Source organism: Sycon ciliatum, chromosome 6 (genome assembly GCF_964019385.1).
Source record: "Sycon ciliatum chromosome 6, ocSycCili1.1, whole genome shotgun sequence".
Lineage (NCBI taxonomy): Eukaryota > Metazoa > Porifera > Calcarea > Leucosolenida > Sycettidae > Sycon > Sycon ciliatum.
In genome coordinates this window covers 17,904,967-17,925,034 of record NC_088648.1, presented here as the reverse complement: position 1 = coordinate 17,925,034, position 20,068 = coordinate 17,904,967, and the positions used below count along the sequence as shown (strand labels likewise).

At 46.3% G+C, this 20,068-nt stretch overlaps 1 protein-coding gene across 1 annotated transcript in view; it reads right to left on the bottom strand.

The window, feature by feature from the left end:
- LOC135820096 (C-type mannose receptor 2-like) overlaps positions 1–19,603 on the bottom strand; it is a 59,119-nt gene extending 39,516 nt beyond the window's left edge. Inside the window, exons 1-5 of the mRNA XM_065333405.1 lie at positions 19,468–19,603; positions 16,785–17,037; positions 11,365–11,556; positions 6,762–7,016; positions 617–652 (exon numbers count right to left, since the gene is read on the bottom strand). Coding sequence (XP_065189477.1) covers positions 617–652; positions 6,762–7,016; positions 11,365–11,556; positions 16,785–17,037; positions 19,468–19,602 — 871 coding nt within the window. The 5' untranslated portion in view covers position 19,603. The remainder of the gene's footprint in view (positions 1–616; positions 653–6,761; positions 7,017–11,364; positions 11,557–16,784; positions 17,038–19,467) is intronic.
- Positions 19,604–20,068: the final 465 nt, after the last annotated feature.

Genomic DNA, 20,068 nt, shown 5'->3' with positions numbered 1-20,068 from the left:
CGGATTGCGAGCCAATTTAAATATGGAAAAAGGAGAGGGGCAAAAGATGAACCTTCTGAGTTGGAAGGTTGTTTGTTTGCGTCCCGGAGAGGTGTTGGAGCTAGGTGCCAGGCCGGTGAATGTCGCGGTACACCGTGCCAGTGTTGTGCCATTCTGTCGCACTCGCTGACTGTATATGATCGTAACATTTTTTTTGCATTTCTCCTTTTATACTTCTGAACCGTTTGCATGTGGATGACGTGTATACATGCTCCTGAACTCTGTCTCTGCAGTTTGAATCGTGAAAATCAGTTGAGTTTGAGCAAGGAGCCGACAAAGAATGTGTGACTGAGTTGTTGTTCCATTCCGAGGCATCGTGGGCCAGTTGGGAGAGGTCGTGGAAGTGGCCCTGGTGGGGCTGGGGAGACGAGAACTTTCATGATGGGTTCGATTGGTCCTGATCTTTCCAACAAGCCCAGGATGATGAAATTCCATCCTGGGGCACTGAAATGAGCATAAAATCGTTCGGAGCAGTGCGCCCAAACTCCACGATGAGAGTCCGTGCGCCGGAGTGCCAGATTACTGGGGGAAACAGGCCAGCATGCAAAGGGTTAGCATGTCATCATTATTTGCTTACCGATACAAGTAGGGCTTGTCAGACGTTTTGGAGTTGCTACACAAAACAAACAGAATACAGTAGAAGGCAAAAATGGACTGTGTCCAGGCAGCTACATGTATACAAATGTGCGTCAGGGGCAAAGTGAGTTGAAACGGATGGGTAGGGGAGGTGTGTGTAGGGGGGGGGGGGGGGATCCGGCTTATTTTTGGCGTGTGTGCGTGTGTGTGTGTGTGTGTGTGTGTGTGTGTGTGTGTGTGTGTGTGTGTGCATGTGCGTGTGTGTGTGTGTGTGTGTGTGTGCGTGTGCGTGTTCGTGTGCGCGTGCGTGTGCGTGCGTGTAGGACCATCATCACGCGAGACACGTCTGGCCAACATATTTAAATAGAGCTTTCAACACCAGAATCATAACGTTAAACAACTTGGTAGGATGTGTATATATGCGAAGTGCGCTCAGGGAATACATGCAGGGCGATAGTGCGTTTGAATCCTAAGTTCTTTGTTGATAAATATCATAAAAATGACAAAATTAAAAAAATCATAAGCTAGCACCATAGTGTTGTAATATAACTACTTGGTAGAATGTACCTATCTGGGAGTCAGAGTTTTGAGATTTCCACATGTCTCTATGTGCTTTTATTAGGGCTAAAACGATAATACCGATTACTCGGTAAGGCCCCTTGCATACTACATACATGTAAAACGCAACCAACTTGCGAATACGCCCTGTTCAAGTGCAGTTGCGCACTGACAAGGGATCTGCTTTTTACGTGTTCTTTGCCTGATGAAAATGACTTAAAATTCAAAAGGTACTGTACGGAAAATGCTCTTCTCAGAACGAGTGCTTTCTGTTTGTCGTCTTTTACTTCGTTCTGCGTCGTTCATGTTGTACACATGCCCATGAACCTCAGGTTGACTCCGGCAAGGAGATGATGGTGGCGACGTAGAATTGTTGCCGCCATGATCACTGATGTTGCAGGTCCTCCAGAAGCTACTGAAATCGTCCAATGGCGATCTATTTCCTGTTCTCGACATTTGAAAGTCTCAAGACGATTGATCACAGATGATCTTAGTTTCAAGCTGAAAGCAATGTTCGCCAGGCCGTTGTGGAACTGTACTGTGAAAAACAGCTGTGGATCACTCTGCATCATGTCACACTCGGCAAAGGAGAACTACAGTGCAGTCTACTACGGCCAAAACAAAAAAAGAGTTCAAGCTCAGAAGTACCCAAAGATTCCAATGAAAAGCTGAAGCAGGCAACAGGACACCGGCAGACATCCGCAAAGCCCCAAAACAGCAAAAAGTTAATTAAAAAATTGAACAACGAAATAAAAAAAAGTTGCTACAGATGTGTGTCCGAAAGCGGCAGGAAACCATAAAAGCTAAAAACCAACATTGTGTACCCGTCCACGATCTGCTGAATGTGTGTGCACTACTTTATAGTTTTTACATGTTCCATCATGTGACGTCAGTTGACATGACAACTTTTAGAGGAGCACAATAAATAAGCGGTTGTCTGCGTAGTGTGCAGGGGGCCTAATTTCTCTTTAAAAAAAGTATGGAACGAGTATTTTAGTTGCCATCAGCTGAGGGGCCATCCGTAAATACAGTTATTCCCGTAGCTATGCAAAAGACGTTCAATGATTTCAGTAACGTCTGGCGCTAGCCAGGGTCCACACAGCTTTAATTCCGTGTGTGAGTGTGTGTTTATGTGTTTGTGCCATCGGCATGCCTGGCGCTATCCCGTATCTGTCCCGTACAGTACCATCAAAGAGACAGCTGGCGCCATGGCCACAATATAAAAATAGGGCTTTCAAATGCAAGATCATAACGTGAAGAAACTTGGAAGAATGAGTATGTATGCGAAGTGTATGGGGGGATGCATGCAGGGATATAAAGCAACTGGCCCTGACTCTGTCCCCTCTCGGGTGCTTAAGATGTGTGCAAATTCTCTTGCACGCCCGCTCGCTCATCTGTTCTCTCTCTGCTTCCGACAAGGCCACCAGCCATCTGCCTGGAAGGTGGCAAACGTTGTCCCGGTCCACAAGAAGGGCTCAAGATCTTCTGTGAAGAATTACCGTCCAATATCCCTTCTCTCCATTATCTCCAAATGTATGGAACCATAATCAACCGGAGCATTACACACTTTCTCGACAGCAACTCTATTCTTTCTGCTTGCCAATTTGGCTTCCGCTCTGGACTTGGCGCAACCGACCTCCTCCTAGCTCTTCAACACGAATGGAGCCGAGTTGCCAACAGTGGAGGACTTGTGCGCGTCCTGGCAGTGGATATTGCTGAGGCGTTTGACAAAGTGTCGCACCGGGTGTCCTGTACAAAGCTGAGCGGTTGGGCTCCAGGGACATCTTCTTGCCTGGCTCAGAAGCTACCTCACCAACCGCATGCTCCAGGCTGTAGTGAGCGGACAGTCCTCCTCTGCTTACCCCATCATGTCAGGCGTCCCCCAGGGTAGCATCTTGGGCCGTCCCAACGCCTACCCTACCTGTACGAGCTGTAGCAGTGCTACATCATGTATATGTACATGTAAACGCGCGGTGTGGTTTGTGTGCACTCCAAGATGTATTTTTTAGAAACGCCTTGCAGGCGAACCCACCCACCCACCTGTTAGACGTCTCTAAGTAAATACATGCATTTACGTATGGCCCCTTAGCGGCTTGAAAAAGTAAAAATTTTGACTACGAGAGGTAATATTTCTACTCTGCATGCATTATTGGTTCGCGTATGCCAGTTGTAATGCAATTGCATGATTTGCAGTTCATCATAAAGTAATCACTCTTTTCCTTCGATCTTGTTCTAATTCTCTAAACTTACTGATGTTTTCACATCGTAGTTGTTTGAAAGAGTCAAAAAATTTAGTTATCATATGTTCACTGGCTTTAAATCGCTGGTCAGATCATGATCATGTGATCTGATCATGTGATCTGATCATGTGATCTGATCATGTGATCTGATCATGTGATCTGATCATGTGATCTGATCATGTGATCTGATCATGTGATCTGATCATGTGATCTGATCATGTGATCTGATCATGTGATCTGATCATGTGATCTGATCATGCTGTGCGCCATTTTTGCTATGGTTCTTTGATGCATAGTGAGGGCATGAACCTCGCGGCCTACAGGCTGGCTTTTTCTGGATCTTCTTTACTCTCCTTTTAGTCTAATTCCTGCAAACAAGCCGTATTTGGCGGCTGGAGCATGTGGTCGTGAAGGATCGAGGGAGCCTGCAGACAACATTGTAGTGCTCTAGGGTCCGACCTAAGGAATTCGATAACACAGTTCACATGATGTCCTGCGCGCGGCATGGAGCTTGCAGTGCGGCTCAACAGTTCATAGAGTTCATGTAGGTAAACCACTCACTGTATTGGCAAGAACAAGGTTTTGCTAGAAACCGCTCACTGTAATTTCCCAATTTTTCGGTGTACTTTTATTTTCGATACTTTCGGTTCATCTGTTTCGTACCTAAAATTTCAATACACCGAACAAACACTAACACACGTAATCCAATAGGGAACTGCTTCTCTGTACCTAAAATGTCTGTTCACCTAACCTGACCTGTTGCCCTCATACTGAAAATATTGAGCACCGAAAAATTCTGAAATTAGAGTACTTGAAATGGGAATGAACATGATGGACTCATGATGGACTCCCCGCTTAAGCGGATCGTTAAGATATAAGCTAAGCCACTAAGGAAATATCACGGTCGTTTCAGACCTAGCTTTTATGTTATTGTGTGTAAGTCGTGTGTATGTGGTGTTGGTGCATGCACGTGTCGCCGTGGTGTGAAAAGCAGTCTTCGTCTTGAATTCGTCGTGTCTAGCTGTGTTTCCGTCAAATAATAGTCTTTCAAATGTAGTCGTCGTCGTCCATTGTATAAGTGTGGATATGTCGCGGGCTGGAAGCAGGTGAAGAAAGTAACATACAACACTATCGTGCCAAATCGTCGACAGCATTGACAGGTCGTTGTCACCAAGAGCCTGGACGACCAGAAATCTCAAGACCGGCTTCTTGCTCGCTGCCATTCTTCTCAAAATTCCAAAAGAAACTCTCCTCCACTCGCGAGCTGCTACGTACTCAGAATTTGATCATCAAGTTTTCTTCATGCCTGTAGCTCAAAACCTTTAGTGTCAACCTACCCTGAAACACATGGGTTTCGAGTTGAAACCCACCATAGTACCACCAAGAGTAGATAAACAAGAGTATGCAACTCCGGATGGGTAGGCCCACGGCGGAATTTTTTGTTGACGTAATCTTTTCGACGACGCACGCGCTGCGAGTCTTCGGAAAGTTTTCCCTCGTGCTCTTGGCCGGCTTCACACTATAAGGCCGGTGCCCAGCACGTGCTCTCACACTGCTCTGCGGCAAAATCCGCGTTCTTCTGAAAAGAGGTGACGTCAAAAAAAATTCCGCCGTGGGCGGGGGTATCTGCAGATTGTGCAGGAGAGATCCGAAGTTGCACACTCTTGTTTATCTACTCTTGGTACCACTATAGTACTAATTCGTGTCCGAAAAAAATTCGCTGCCGAAATGTCGGAAAAAGTGAAATGCCGAAATATTGCAGCGCCAAATTGTTGTACCTTTCCAGTTGGCACAGTCAATGGGAGTCTTCTGACTGGTAGTGTTCCGACAGATCTCACATGATGAAGATACTGATGTGAGAAAGAGAAAGAGGAAAATAAATGAATGAAGAAGGCGCCAAAAAGAAGACAGGAACAAATCGCAGAGTGACGGCAAACCATTGCGATTGGAGAAGTGGTACATGCGTGCGCACACACACACACACACACACACACACACACACACACACTGACACACGGACACGGACACACACACACACGGACACACAGACACACACACAGACATACACGCGGACACACAGACACACAGACACACGGACATACACACAAACACACACACACGGACACCCACACACACGGACACACATGGACACACGGACACACACACACACACACACACACACACACACACACAAGCAACCATGCACAGACATGCACACCCACAGAAACAAACACACACGCGCGCACACACACACACACACACACACACACACATGCGCAAGCACGCACACACACACACACACACAAGCACACACACACACACACACACACACACACACACACACACACACACAAGCACACACACACACACACACAAGCACACACACACACACACACACAAGCACACACACACACACACAAGCACATATGCATGCAGGCACGCGCACACGCGCACACACACACACACACACACACACATGCACACATGCACACATGCACACATACACACACACACACACACACACACACACACCTTGACCTTGACCTTGTGTACAGCTGCCAGTAACTGGCTATGCCGCCCCGATGCGGGGGGGGGGGGGGGGGGGGGGGAAGAGGAGAGCGTGCAGTCATGACACCCTGCAGACATGTCGGAGGATGTCACGGAGCCAATGGAAACGTCTCCCACACCTGCACTCTTGTTGAAAGTGGCCACGATCAAACAGGCCTGCACCCGCCTCTCCGACAGTTGTGGCGGCTGAAGCCTGAAGCCGATTTGCAGCGGCGGCCACAGACACTGCAGTGATGATCACAGCAGCACTCAGTCGAGACAGCGTACCGGGGTGGGGACGCCGAGGGCAGAGATGCTTGGGCAGACGGCGATGAGGCGTGAGCAGTAGCGGTTGGCTCCACTGCTGTAGATGGTGATGGCTGACAACGGTGAACAGCCAGGCCCCCCCCCACACTTTTAAACCAACGCCGGCAGGTCCTGCAATGCCGTGCACCACGCTGGAGCTCTACCAGAAGCCGACACTCAGCAAGGCACTTGTGTCGCGTAAGACCCGACTGTTTGGTGAATGTTCTGTTGCAGGTGTTACAGTGAGCAGCCGGCTCCGGTGCAGGACGGTCCACACTGGGCAGATAGATGCTGCGCCACTCTTGTCGCTCTTGTGCGGACTTGCGTGTCGGCAACCTGACTGGTTCTCTGACCAGCAGGACGTGCTTGGACCACTGATTGAGGAGCGTCGATTAACGTATAATAGATGGATTGCCAGCGGAGACGCCAGTGATTGTGCAAAGTACACACACACACACACACACACACACACACACATCCTTAAGCAGTACTGACCATGGGAGATGGGGATTTCACAAAAGAAAGTGTGATGCTCAGAACAACTCCCCGCTATCCAGCGTCCAGCATTACTTCGACTTGCACTGCGGAAGTCAATTGTCAAGCAATGCTCTCCAGAAATACCAACATTTTGGCTTATGCACGACCAGTCGGAGAAAGTATAACACGATCTATCATTCCATATCCAAGGCCCCATAGCTACATTTCTTAGGCCAAGCCAGACTCTGCCGTTAAAGCCAGGTTTGAGTTTTTCTGAGAAAGAACACCAATCAGAGAAGATCGGTTAAAATACAGTGATTCTAGATCCATACAGGAGTATACCAACACACACAGCACAGAAGGCCTAATAATATTATGGTTTCGACAAGGTCTTTCGTGCCATTACTATTCAAGACAAATAGAGTGATGATTAAAGCCGCAGCAAACAAGTCCATAATGTCGGCCCTTTGGAAGTTAGAGCAGTGGTAGAGCAGAGGCAGTGGCACTAGTGGCGCCAGCCACATAGCGCAACAATCCCTAGAGCAGTACATGTATAGAAGCTCATATTAGAAAACGTCCAACATGTGTATAACTTTGTGCGATCACTGCCTAGAATATACTAGATTTGGGGCCGAATGACGACTCTACTGTAGAACAGCTACTTCCTCCGTATACAAAAACTTCGTGACTTTTTTTAAGGCTGAGCACAGCTCTGGAATTGTTCCGTTTGACTTGGAATAACACTCGTGGCATTGTCTAACCTGTTTACAAGCTATATTCAAAGAAAAAAGCAAGTCAGATGAATGAGATTGAGTTTACTCAGAGTCTTTGTTGCTCGTGTCATTGTCACCTGACGACGCTGACTCCGCATCGCCAACAGTCGCTGCTTCCGATCGCATTTCATTCGGATTCTTTTCAGCTGCAGTGATGATCCGATGCGGGACTTTGGCTACGTCCTCTTCATTTCCAGAGCTGTGTACGAATCGGTGTCGACTCCATTCAGTCGTTCCAACCCGCGACCTCCATTATGGCGTGAAATGACTCGCTCAAGCACACCCACAAGCTTCGAATTTTCTCAGCAGGATAATCCTCCCAGCATTCTACAAGGGCTTCGAGGAGGTCCCTGTGATTCCTTGGTGACAAAGGAGACGTCTGACTGTAGAGAGGCGAAGAAAGCCAGGTCGTCGACATTCCGATCCGGAGTCTGCGCTGGTTGCATGACGACTGAAATGTTTCATCTTGCCGTGCCTGCGGAACCGATTTATGTTCTCACGCTGAGTATGGGGCCGCGGACCGCGAGTACGAGCCTGGCTAGCTTCAGGGCAGCGAGTGCCGGTGGACTCCGTGTTCCAGCCGGCAGCTCCACTTCGTCACGGTGTCAGTTTCGAGCAAGTAACGTGTTAGTTTTTTTCATTTGACTTGTGAGTTCCTGTTGGCAACGTTCTCACACGCATGGCTTCCATGGAGAAGCTGTTCGGGATCAACCAAACTTACCTCAACATGAATGTGGGTTGTCGATGACAGCCTTTGGCGCGGTTCGTTGAGCAGGTTCTTGCTCAAAAACACCGTTGAAAAAAGTCACGAAGTTTTTGTATACGGAGGAAGTAATTTTATCTGGTAAAATATTTAGATTTTTTTTAATCAGGGCCAATTCACAACGAGATATTTTAGCGATACGAGTTTCAGAGTTAACAAAGAGTGTGACTAGTGCAAAAGGGTACTGTACTGTACATGTAAAAGTTAGATTTGGCAAACAAAAAACCTAAGCAAAAACACGCCTTTGCCAAAATATCACTAGCGCTAAAATTAGCCATTTAACAGTAGCTGGGCTAAAGATGAGTATACTGGTTTGCAACTTTACAGCTTGTGCAGTGCATATTCATCACTGCACAAACTGTCACAGCTCCATTGTCTTTTCTTGATTTCCAAGTGAGGGCTCATTGGAAAGCTGATAAAACAAGGTTTCCAGACATGTGTCGTTTGATGTGGTGCGATGAAGAATAACTGAGCGCCGACGAGCAAAACACGGATGCATTTGAATTGGTGTTCCAATTCCGTACATGGCGGGCGCCAATGCTCAAACCAGGACTTTCCCTGTGACTCATTGTTGCATGGTGCATACGTAGTGGGACCAAATGAATTGCTTGAGCTTCAGGAATCTGGAGGACTTTGAATCATTATTCTACGCTGAGAAAACTTCAGAACCAATGACATTTGTGGATGTGGGTACAGTATCGCGCTCAGGCGCAAGAGGGCATCTCTCAAAACTTCAAAAGGCTTAAAGGGGATTATGTTTCTCCTGTTGGGTATTTTGTGGACATATTTGGACTGAGGAGATCTGTAGCTTTCCAACAGTATTTACATTGCCTTTGCGCTCTTACCTAAAGTATATCCCGGGAGCGACAGGGTCCAGGTCTGCAGCCCATAGCTAAGTTATAGGCATAGTAAATATTCGTAGTAAGGTAGCTTGACACATGATTAGCTTCGCTCTATATTCTTGTTCTGAAAGGAATTTAATGTCTGCAATTGTTTGGTCTCTTCGATCGAACGGTCGATTCATGATATATTTATTTCCCTTTTCCGCATGCATGCACTGGCCCCGCTTCAGTGCAGCCGCCATCTTAGCGTCGATACGCAATTGCGTGATCGCTATGATGCCCGTCTGAAACTGGCCGGCTTTTGCACGCAGCACAATCTCTTCTTGGTTTCTCACTTTTGCACCCAGTTCGCTGGCACGGCATGCCTACGCGGTCGTGTAAGCGAAGCCTTTGTTCGGAGATTTCTGATTTAGTGCTTGGTGTCTTATCTCTCGGAAGATTTCTTCTCAAAACAGTTATCTTTATGTGATGAACGAAGTAAGAATGGACCCGGTCTCTCCCCCTTTGTGGAGTCGTCGCGCAGCTGCTGGCCAGCTGTCCGCAACGGAGTGTGCATGCATTGTATAGTGTAAGAAGCGAAGTTTTCCCACATTTCTTCCGCTCCGCAGTACAAGTAGCCGAATGACCCTGTACATGCACAACATGAATGGAGTGCTGGAGCACTTGTCGATTCCTATCCCGCATTTTAAAGTTAAGAGCAGGAGCGTAACGTATCTCTTCTCTTTTTCTTTATTCCTTCCTTTTCTTTTCTTTTCTTGCCGTGGTGGCCGGCTATCACCCCTCTCTCGCACTTTGCGTGCCAATTGGTCATGGACGACAAGTTTAGTGAAATAAATAAAATAAATAAAGTATTTAAACAATCGACGAGGAGACAATAGTCGTAAAATGGCAATAAATAAGATCACAAGAAAACGTTATGGAACTTGACTTTCTTCATTTTTGCTGTTGTTATGAGTGCACAATTTATCTTATTTATTGCCATTTTATAAATAAAGTAAGTAAGCCTTGTCGGCGGGAGATGGGTTACATGGCGTCTGTTGTAGTAAATTGCTACGTCACGTCAACCAACTCTCGTGCGCGTCACGTGTTTCAACGCATGCGCAGTGCATGAAGACGTTAAGTATTCGTAAAAACCTGCGACTTGACGATTCGTTGACAGCACGGCGCGACGCCCACACGCAGCGCAGGACAACAAAAGACGAAAAACGGAAACAATCGTCCAGTCGGCTGACAGAAAGGGGAGGGGGGGGGAGGGGTCATCCGAACCCTGTTCCATGTTTGGTAATGTCGAATGCGTGCACATCGTGTGCATGCACATATGAGTGCATATGCAGGTCGATGCAGTGCATGTGAACTAACCTGGCGCCGACTTGCTTTGAATATTGACATTTTTGGAGATTTGATCGGAGTACCAGTATGCATTGAAACAATAAAAACTCCTCTCGAACAGAAGCCCTTGTTGAATAAAAGCCTCCGCAAATTAGCAATTTGAAAAAGCCCCTGGTTTCTAATGGAAGTACTGGCAAGAGACCAGTAACCGTCTAGGAGTGGCCATGAATGTGTGGGATTTTGAATACTGTAGCCAATGACTGGTCTCTCCATCATTATTTCCATATGTTCAGTGAAGTGCAGAATGTGAAAATAGTGGTCATTGGATGTGCTGATGTCTGCAACATTTAATCTCTTCTTAGCCGTGATAAGATAGAAAAGAATGTTCAACGCATACCCTATGAGACATGCATGCAGAAACCCGTGTTCTCGAACATCTCCGCATACTTTTTTTGTCACACTGGCCGAACAAATAGTCCTTTAACCCGTGTCCATGTCCTCCAGTTCACACAAACGATTCATGCCAGGGTGAAGGAGGGCGCTAGCAAAAGAAACACTAGCATTTCAGGCCACCCACACCAGTCCATCCGGAGAAGCTTCCAGCATGACCACAGAACCACAGCAATTACGCAAGCCGTGACCAAAATGTAATGCATAGGCTTTGCTTTGCTCTCTAAATAAAGAACAAAACCGGTTGCAAAAGGGAAAGGGAGAAATGGAGACTAGTTAAGAGTAACTGTTCACCACTGTAACTAGATACTACATACAGTCAGAAAGTATGGCTCAATATCTGAGTTTCCAAATTGCACAAAACTGGCGGTGTTTGTTCACTCTTTACTCCCTCAAAAACTGCCCCAAACCAGAATGTAGACGTTAAGTAACACTGACACACACGCAATCACGCAACCACCTACGCATATAGGTCTCGATAAACGCCTTCTGCTTGATATTGCCAGTACTCATCAGCATGCCCTTGTAATGACGTGCGCAGTGGGCGCTGGCATCATGCCACTTCTTCGGATGACCAGTTACATGCTTGTAGCACTTGTTTTCAAGCGCAAAAAAGCCGGAAGGACAGTCGCCGCGCACCAGACGTACAGTAGGTGCTAAGACAGCAAAGCAAAGGAAAGAAAAGATAGTACATAAAAAAAGACTGATCGGCATGTATGCAAGAATATCGCCGCATGTTGAAATGTGTTTGAGCTGACAAACGTTTTCCTCGACACCCAAGCACTGTACAGCAGCAAACCCTGTAACTAAGGACTACCGTGATTAGCGACCAGCCTGGTGCTACTTACTCACTACTTCGCCAGGCAAGGATGTTCTCACATTCAAAAGGCACTGTAACTAGTGACTACCTGCTCAACCCGACCAGCGATCACCTTTTCCTGTCCCAGCGTCAATTTTTGACCTAAAACTACAGTCCATTCAGAAAATGATGCTATCCTAGCAGTTGGCCATAAATGGGTCAACATATGAGTTTTCGTCCCAATGTTTTTGGTAATCCCCCATGGAATGCTCTTCCAATTGTATTTTTGCAGTCTATTTCTCCAAAAAGCAAGCCATAACAAGAATAGGATTTCGGCCAGGTTTTGCCCCAAAAGCACTGAATTGGGGAAAACCATGAAAATCCAGGCCGTTCACTCAACTTGTATAACAGTACATTTGCGGCTCAAACCCCAGTTGGGGTACCTTTTCTGGACCCTTTTTCAAGTTTCGAATCTCGCGGCACTGCACAGTGTACCACAAAATCGCCAAATATGGGAGCTCTCCAGCGCCAGCGCTCATCTTTTTCTGAATAGACTGTAGTTATCGAGATGTAGGAAATAAAAATAAAAATTTGAATATTCTCATGCACATGTCTCAGAACCTGCTATCCTTCGCAGTCTCCATCACCAAGAGTGTAACAGGTGTATTTATGCTACGACCTGTACAACACAAGAGCACTGTGCTTTTCTATCTCCCAGCTCTCTCCCTCCCCCTCTCTCTCTCTCTCTCTCTCTCTCTCTCTCTCTCTCTCTCTCTCTCTCTCCTTCTTCTTCTCTTCTTCCCACCCCCCCCCCCCCCCCCACCCCCATCTCCCGATAATTATTAGCTCCCTTTTTTTTTCGACGCGTTTGCTGTGCAGTGAAGCCGAGACCATAGGTCGGTGGAGCACATCAGACCCTGCACCACGTCCACGATTCATACCTGCAATGCTGCACCGCTGCTTTGCATGTCATGATTGTAAGCTGTGGTCTTAGTAAAAACTAAAAAACTAAAAAACTAAAAAACTGTCTTGAACTCTTGATACTCTCTTGGTACTGCAACCGAACAAATGGATGTGTCATGACCCGGATCAGACTCGTCGTGAAAGCGACCATGCATTGAGTTCAGCAGCCAAAGCTAGACTCCGAAATATTCTATAGTTCTGTAAGAACCATGATTAGTCCTGCGAAGGATTGGGCACTTTCGTTAGTTGAGCAATCATGGCTTACAACTCGTGGCCCAGAGCCGCAAAGTGTTGTCGTACGTCGGCAACACCTTCAGTACAAACCGTCAGCATTGTACTCGCTACACTCTGAGCTTGAGGAAACCACGCTTAGGCCACACCAAGTTAATTCTATGTTTCGCGTCGGATATTTTCTGGAAAAGGCACGCGGGCGGGTGGAAAAAAAAACAAAAACAGAAGAAAAAGAAAACTCCATTCTATGTGTACTGAGCCATGTTGCACACAGAATACCACTACTAAACTGTCACTTCTATCCAAAACGACAACAAGTCGTCACAGGACAGCTGGCAGACTGGGCTGGAACCATACAGAGATTTCATGGATGGCTTCTCCTGCATTTTGACATGAGTCGAGTGGGATCCCGCTCCATCACAATCGTGGAAAATCTCGAAGTCCTTTACACATGGAATCTCTGCTTGCTTGGTGAGCAGGCCCTAGGCCTACCGCACGGCTTGGAAAAATAGAAATTTTCATCTCTCGCACCTTCTACGTACCATCGCCTGGAATGCAAGATTGTCGAGAAGCTGATAACCTCTGATCTGCCATACTGGCTAGAGAATGTTCGCCAGAACAGCCATCGATTGGCTCGTCTAGGTTCTTTTTTTTTGTCAAGGATTCGAAAAGGTACGCGGGCGGGTGATGCGAAACATAGAAATAACTTGGTGTGGCCTTAGTCCTGCAAGGGAGCTGATACTTTTGTTAGTTGAGCAAGAGTGGCGCCTCTTCTTGTGTCGTAAGACGCAAAGGGTCGACAGTACTTCGCGTACTCTAGACCCCAGGCCCGTTGGAGGGAACATGGAATTGCCGCCTGCTGCTATGTTTGGGGGGACGAGCCCATATTGGGTGAACCGAAGGACGCAGCTACGCTTCCCGCCTGTACTGTACTGCTGCAATGCATCCCAGCCACCGGGTCGCGGACCAAGATCATGCCAGCATTTGGAGATCACTGATATTCACATTTGGGTGAGCGAGCTCCCTGTATTGATTGATCTTTGTCCTATATTCTAGTTTGGCTGATTCCACATATTGCACCACTGGTTGTAATATAGAAATAATACGCATTCTTGCCGCTGTATACTTTTGATCACATAATGTAGCATCATAAGGAGCTGTTTTGCTAACATTCATCCTCGATCCGGGGAGCTCACTACTCCTCCGACTCTCTCCTGCTTTGGGTCTTTTGACTCTTCACGCTTGATCTTCGATCTAGCATTGCAATGGTTGAATAAACACTGTTCAAGTGGAATTGGAAACCTGTCGGTCTGTGTGAGCTAGCTAACTTGGATGGCGAGTATATTGGTCGTCTACCTGGGGAGCCACTAGACTGATCTAAGCCAAGTCACAAACCCGCCAACGCGCGGCCATGACAGATGCAGGTTCACTTGGCTGTGATCAGCACTGCACCTGTCATGACTTGGCTACTGTGGCTATGGATGTTGATAAACTAAGTGACAGCATCAACAAATTTGAAGCCCAGAGCCAAGACAAACTTCCACAGGGCCAAGGGAATGCTCGTCTTCTGGCTTCAGAAGGAGCAACTGAATTTGATATGAGCCGTGATCAGCAAAAATAGACCTATACAAAATTTGTTTTACTGGAAATTGTTTCTATGTCCTTGGCTGTCATGCACAGAAGGCTTGATGCAGATTGCACAAGGGTAAGTGAGTAAAAATGGATCGGAAGGATACACACTCTAGGTGAAATAAAAAATAATAATAGAGAAGAACTCAGATGGTGAGCCAAGGAAAAATTGTAAAATGGAAATTGTGGGCACATGAAGCCTTGGAATGTAGCTTGTGCTCGGCTCGATGGCGCTCGCCTTCCCCTCTTTGGAATTAGCACTTATATCCATGAGCCTTCCAAGTTGGAAGGCCGTTGGTTAGCGCTGTCGAGCAGTGCTCAAGCTGACTTTCATGCCGCGGAATGTCTCAGTACTCCTTGTCAGTTTTGTGCTAGATTGTGCACGTCTGACTGTTCAAAAATCTGGCTTAGTTGGGGGACTCTATCGCATAACTTGGGGCCACGATTTCCATAATAGAGAAGGTAACCTCTTTAGCGCGATCGTCGTACTAGTACGACAGACATGATTTGCATGTTCCACGCCCGTCGTACTAGTACGACGCGCGCTGTGCACTGTATAGTGAACCTGCATGTCATACTCGTGGGGTCCGTGTTGAGTCCATAGCGACTTGTTCAAACTATCGTAACTCACTCAACACTTGTTCGATTCTCACAATCGAAACATGCATCTGCCAGGGAAAACTCTCAGATGGCGACAGAAACTGATTGTTGAGATATGCGACTCGACACAACAAAATAATTTCAACTCGATTCTTTTGCGCAGTCTGCAGAACGCGTATTTTCCATTTTGGATCATTTTGCGATACTTGGTGCCATGGAAACAAGATTCAAATGATGTAAGTGGATCTCGTGAGTCCTCACAAAACACTTGAGCTCATACGAGCAAGGAGACCGAAATGGCAGCTGAATATTTGAGCTCGTTTAGTCTTGGCCATGCTCAAGTCTGTCGAGCGCGTGGATGAAGTTTGCCCGACTGTAGCACGGGGTTTTGTTTTTGCTCCGAGCTGGGTCTCACACCAGTTTGTCCCTCGTCTCAAGACCTTTCCAGGAAGCTCAAGATCGTGGAATTCGTCCAAGGGAAGGTAAAGTTATCGATCCTTGAACAGCTAGTACTTTCATGGGAAATGGGACTTTTACAGGTGTTGACGTGGGAAGCGTTCAGGTAGGGTCGTGCTAAAGAGGTTTTAAGATGCACGTTATATCTGATGTGACACGAAAATCCAGCTCACGTTATTTGGGTCTTGCGTCAAAACACAGCGCAAGTGACCTGCAGTACACATCGAAATTGGGAGTTTTACGCGAAATTTGACGTGAAATTGCATGTCACGTTGGAAATAAAGTGCATCTTAACCTCTCTAATATCCAAAAAAAAAGACTTCCGTGAGGGTCATTGTCACTCTTCTGATCTTTAGTTGCTTGTCCACGTTTTGTGGGATTGATTTCCGACTCAGGTAGGACTTCAGTCCTTGTTCTTGGTTGGGCGCCTCCTGAGTTATATGGACATAGTGATTAGTTGACTTGATTCCATTGACCATCAAGCACATGATAACAATAGCACCTGGTGTAGTGCAGCGTACTGGTTCTTGTGCGGGCCAGCACAGCTATCAGGATTAGTGTTTACACTAAGAACGACTAGGTTGATGATTATGACATGATGATACTATCCTAAGACAGGTTTCAGCAGCTTAGGCAACACATCAGGGGGACATAAAAAACGCACGGTGAAAACAAACTCTTCATATCCACATCGAAGGCCACAAGCATTTGACAACCACGACTACTACTTCCTCCTTGTAATTAAAATTGTCGCTTCGCACATCGCAATGTTTTTGGCTTGCTTGTCTTAGTCGGGTCAGTCGGAGTCGCTGTTTTCTGTGTTCGAACATTGCTAAGACCCTCCCTACGCAAATGTCTATTTGACACATGTAAACACACATACACAGACACACACACACACACACACACACACACACACACACACACACACTGTCACACACACATGCACACACACACACACACACACACACACACACACACACACACACACACACACGCACGCACGCAAGCACGCATGCATGCACGCATGCGCGCACCCACACACACACACACACCTATGCTGTTGCCGCCACCACTTCTGTTGCCCACCGCTGCCGCCACCATCATCACCATCAGGGGTGGGAGAAGTGGCAGAAAAAGCAACGCCAGTAGCAATTGGCGGAGGCAGCAACAACAACAACTGCAATAGAGTACCGTCGTGCTCACCTGTTCCATACTTGCATACATAGCCTTTGATGCTGCTAGCGCACGACGTTTTACCCCACTGTCCGACATCCGCAGATCCAGCAAACACAGTACCACAGTGGGGCGCTGAGCCACTTGCTCGCAAGTTACATTTCCACCTGGCATAGTACGGAACCGCTCCACTCTCATACCATTCAAATGTGCCGGCATTCTTTGAATCAGTCAAACCAATCCACAACTCACTGGGTTTGGTGTATTTTTTCTCGAGAGCAGACTGAGCAGGAGAAAACAGCAGAGAAAAGGCTTTTCGGTACCCGTTCAACCGCTTCAAACTTATGAGTACTTTGAGTATTATTTCAAGTAGGGATGAAACGATCATCGATTTCTTCTTATCGAGTACCATTTATTGAAAGCGATCGAGTTATCATAAAGTGAGTATGCTGGATATGTGCACGTATGACGTATCAAAATGGTACTGGTCTCCGGAACATGATAATAGTGCACGAATGACTTGTGCATACAGTAAAATGCAGTACTAGTATACGCTCGTACATGTATGTCACGAATGCTAACTAATGGAATAGCATACTTGACTTGTAATTACCGGTACAAATACTTCCTTTTGACTGTTTTCTCATTTTCGCAAGTGAAGCTTTATCGAGCTACACTTTTTATTCTATCGCCATCATAATATTGGGCATCAATGCCCGTTTGGTTTGCGATGTAAAATAGAACTTCAAAACATATCTCGGAAGTACTATGACATCTCGTCTAGAACTGTGTTGTAATACGGAGCATCAGCAAGTCGAATTTTCGGTTCGATTACCCGCGTGACAAAATGAAAATCAAATCGCAAATCAAATCCTGCACAGCCAGTAAATTGTTGGTTTTCCTGTGGGGGGGGGGGGGTAAAATCCTGCATAGCCAGTTGGTTTTCCTGTGTGTGGGGGGGGGGGGGGGATACACACCGGATCCCAAAGGTGCGATGGCGACTTGAAAAGGTGTGAATTTTGTCACTTTGAATGACTCGCAGTGCTGGGGTTGACTATCTCAATTATCTCTGCCTACGACTTCTTTGATACTCTCAAGAGATTGCCTGTCCACGAAGCTGCCGGTGGTAACATCCCGAACCGCATTCTGAAGGAGATCACTGGTGTCATTGCCCACTCCCTCTGCAAAGTCTTTAATTTAACCCTTTGAAGACGAAGGACGAATGTATCCGTTTTTTAAGGTATAGCTGGATTCCTAAAGACGACGAGTATATCCGTTTTTGAGAAAATTGCGATATCGATATATTTTTAGGTGCTTGAAGTCGCTCATATGTTGCTCAGATGAGTACGATCTGATTCTTCGTCAAGGTGAGACATGTCGCAGTCGATCCGCGTCGGTCCCGTGGAGAACCGGCTACATTTGAGTATACTCAGGGAATGCGCCGATCGAGAATATATTTGGAATTTGAAACTAACTTGTTACTTTGTGGAGAGTGCGGGTGGCACGTAACCTGTCAACATGTGTGGAACATGCAGCACCCATCCAGCTCTTTGTGTTGTGCCATGTTTTGGTGAGTACCACACAAAGGTCCTATGCTGGCTGCCATGGAGCTTTGCACTTATTGGCGAAATCTGTGCAGGAGGATACTAGAAAACTGAAAACTTTAGCAGAAGATCGCAAAAACACATGTTTTGAATTGACCATTCTGACCGCTAAATTGGATATAGGATGTAGATTTTTTGGTTTTTGTTGCCCACTGATGTCAATGTCCCTTTAGAATCAAACTTTAGGACATTATAATTATCAATTTTTGAAAATCCCGATTTTTTGGAGAAAATCGCAGCATACACCTATTTTGAATAATTATTGACCATTCTGACCTCTATAATGGATATATGATGTACGAGGTGATTGGCAAAAAAATTACATGGCATATTATGTTACAGTTTGAGGAAAATATCGCTGTCGAGGACGATTCCTTTCTTCTGGTGTAGTGTTTTTATTAGTTAGATAGATTAGTGAGTTGCCAATGTATAGTAGTAGATAGGCATCAGGAGCGTTTCGCGACATCGTTTTGTTCCGCCGTGCTGTGAGTCGTCAAGGATGGATTCACACTCATGATTTTGTATAAATAGATGCAGTAAACTAACTCTCAATGGAGACTAGAAGTACCTCTGAGCGCCTGCGAGCGTGCCCTACGGCAGGCCAGACCCCTGAGCTGGTCCCAGAGGCTGGCCCTCAGTCTGCCACGCGATCAGACGGAGCAGGAAGGACTAAGAGACTGGCCAGAGGCGAAGGCCAGAAATCAGCAATTTTGGCTGTACACACTTTTCATTCGCCAGTCACAAAAGGCAGTTTCAAATCAAAGGCTGGTACTGCTGCTGCATATGGAATTAGCAAACAGCTTTACAGCACATATGAGTCTGAGCTCGCCAAATCAGGTGTCTTGGTAGAAATCCAGCAGGGCAGGTTGCCAGGTCTGGAGTTGCCGCCGCGTGACGTTAATATGTTGGGTGTAGACGGCGAAGCACTCATTGGGGTGGTCCATTGTCTTCTCCCAACACACTCGATATGGATATAGTCAAGGAGTTGATTGTCAGTCGCTGCACTCGCCTTGGAGATGGTGCGCAATATGGAATACATGGTCTGACGGTAACATGTTACCAGCGAAACTGCTGCGAACGTTAAACTATAATTCAGAACACAGCCATACCTTAATGAAATCTGCTTCAGCACTGGTCAGAATGGAGGCGAGGTCAGATCCGCTGATAGCGCGGCAGGCAGCACGCGCAGAGCTGAAATCCAGCGAATCAGTTCCAAAGTAGTAGCAGTTGTCACCAAACCGCATCCAGTCTGATGATGGACAATCAGGCTCTGAAATTACACAGGGAAAGGAGTGTAGGTTCGTTCCCCACAGAGAAAGGATCTCTTAATTTGCTGGAAAAAACTCCTATAATTATAGGATTTGAAAATATGTATTTTTTATGCCATAGTTATTGGTCACCATGACCTATAATATCAGCATAACGTTTTTCATAGAATTTGTAAATATATTTGAGGCATGAATGTCAACTTCTTAGCTTCATAGGAATGAACTTGGATGGAGAGCCAAGGATTATTTTATAAAAAGTAAAAAGGGCCAATGAACCGTACAAGTTACGCTATAATGTCCACTAACACCACCAGTTACTAAACAATCAGCTCATGCTGGTGGTGTTAGTGGACATCATAGTGTAACTTGTAGTTTCTTATTCCTTTTTTACTTTTTATAAATAATCCTTGGCTCTCCATCCGAGTTCATTCTTGCACACCTG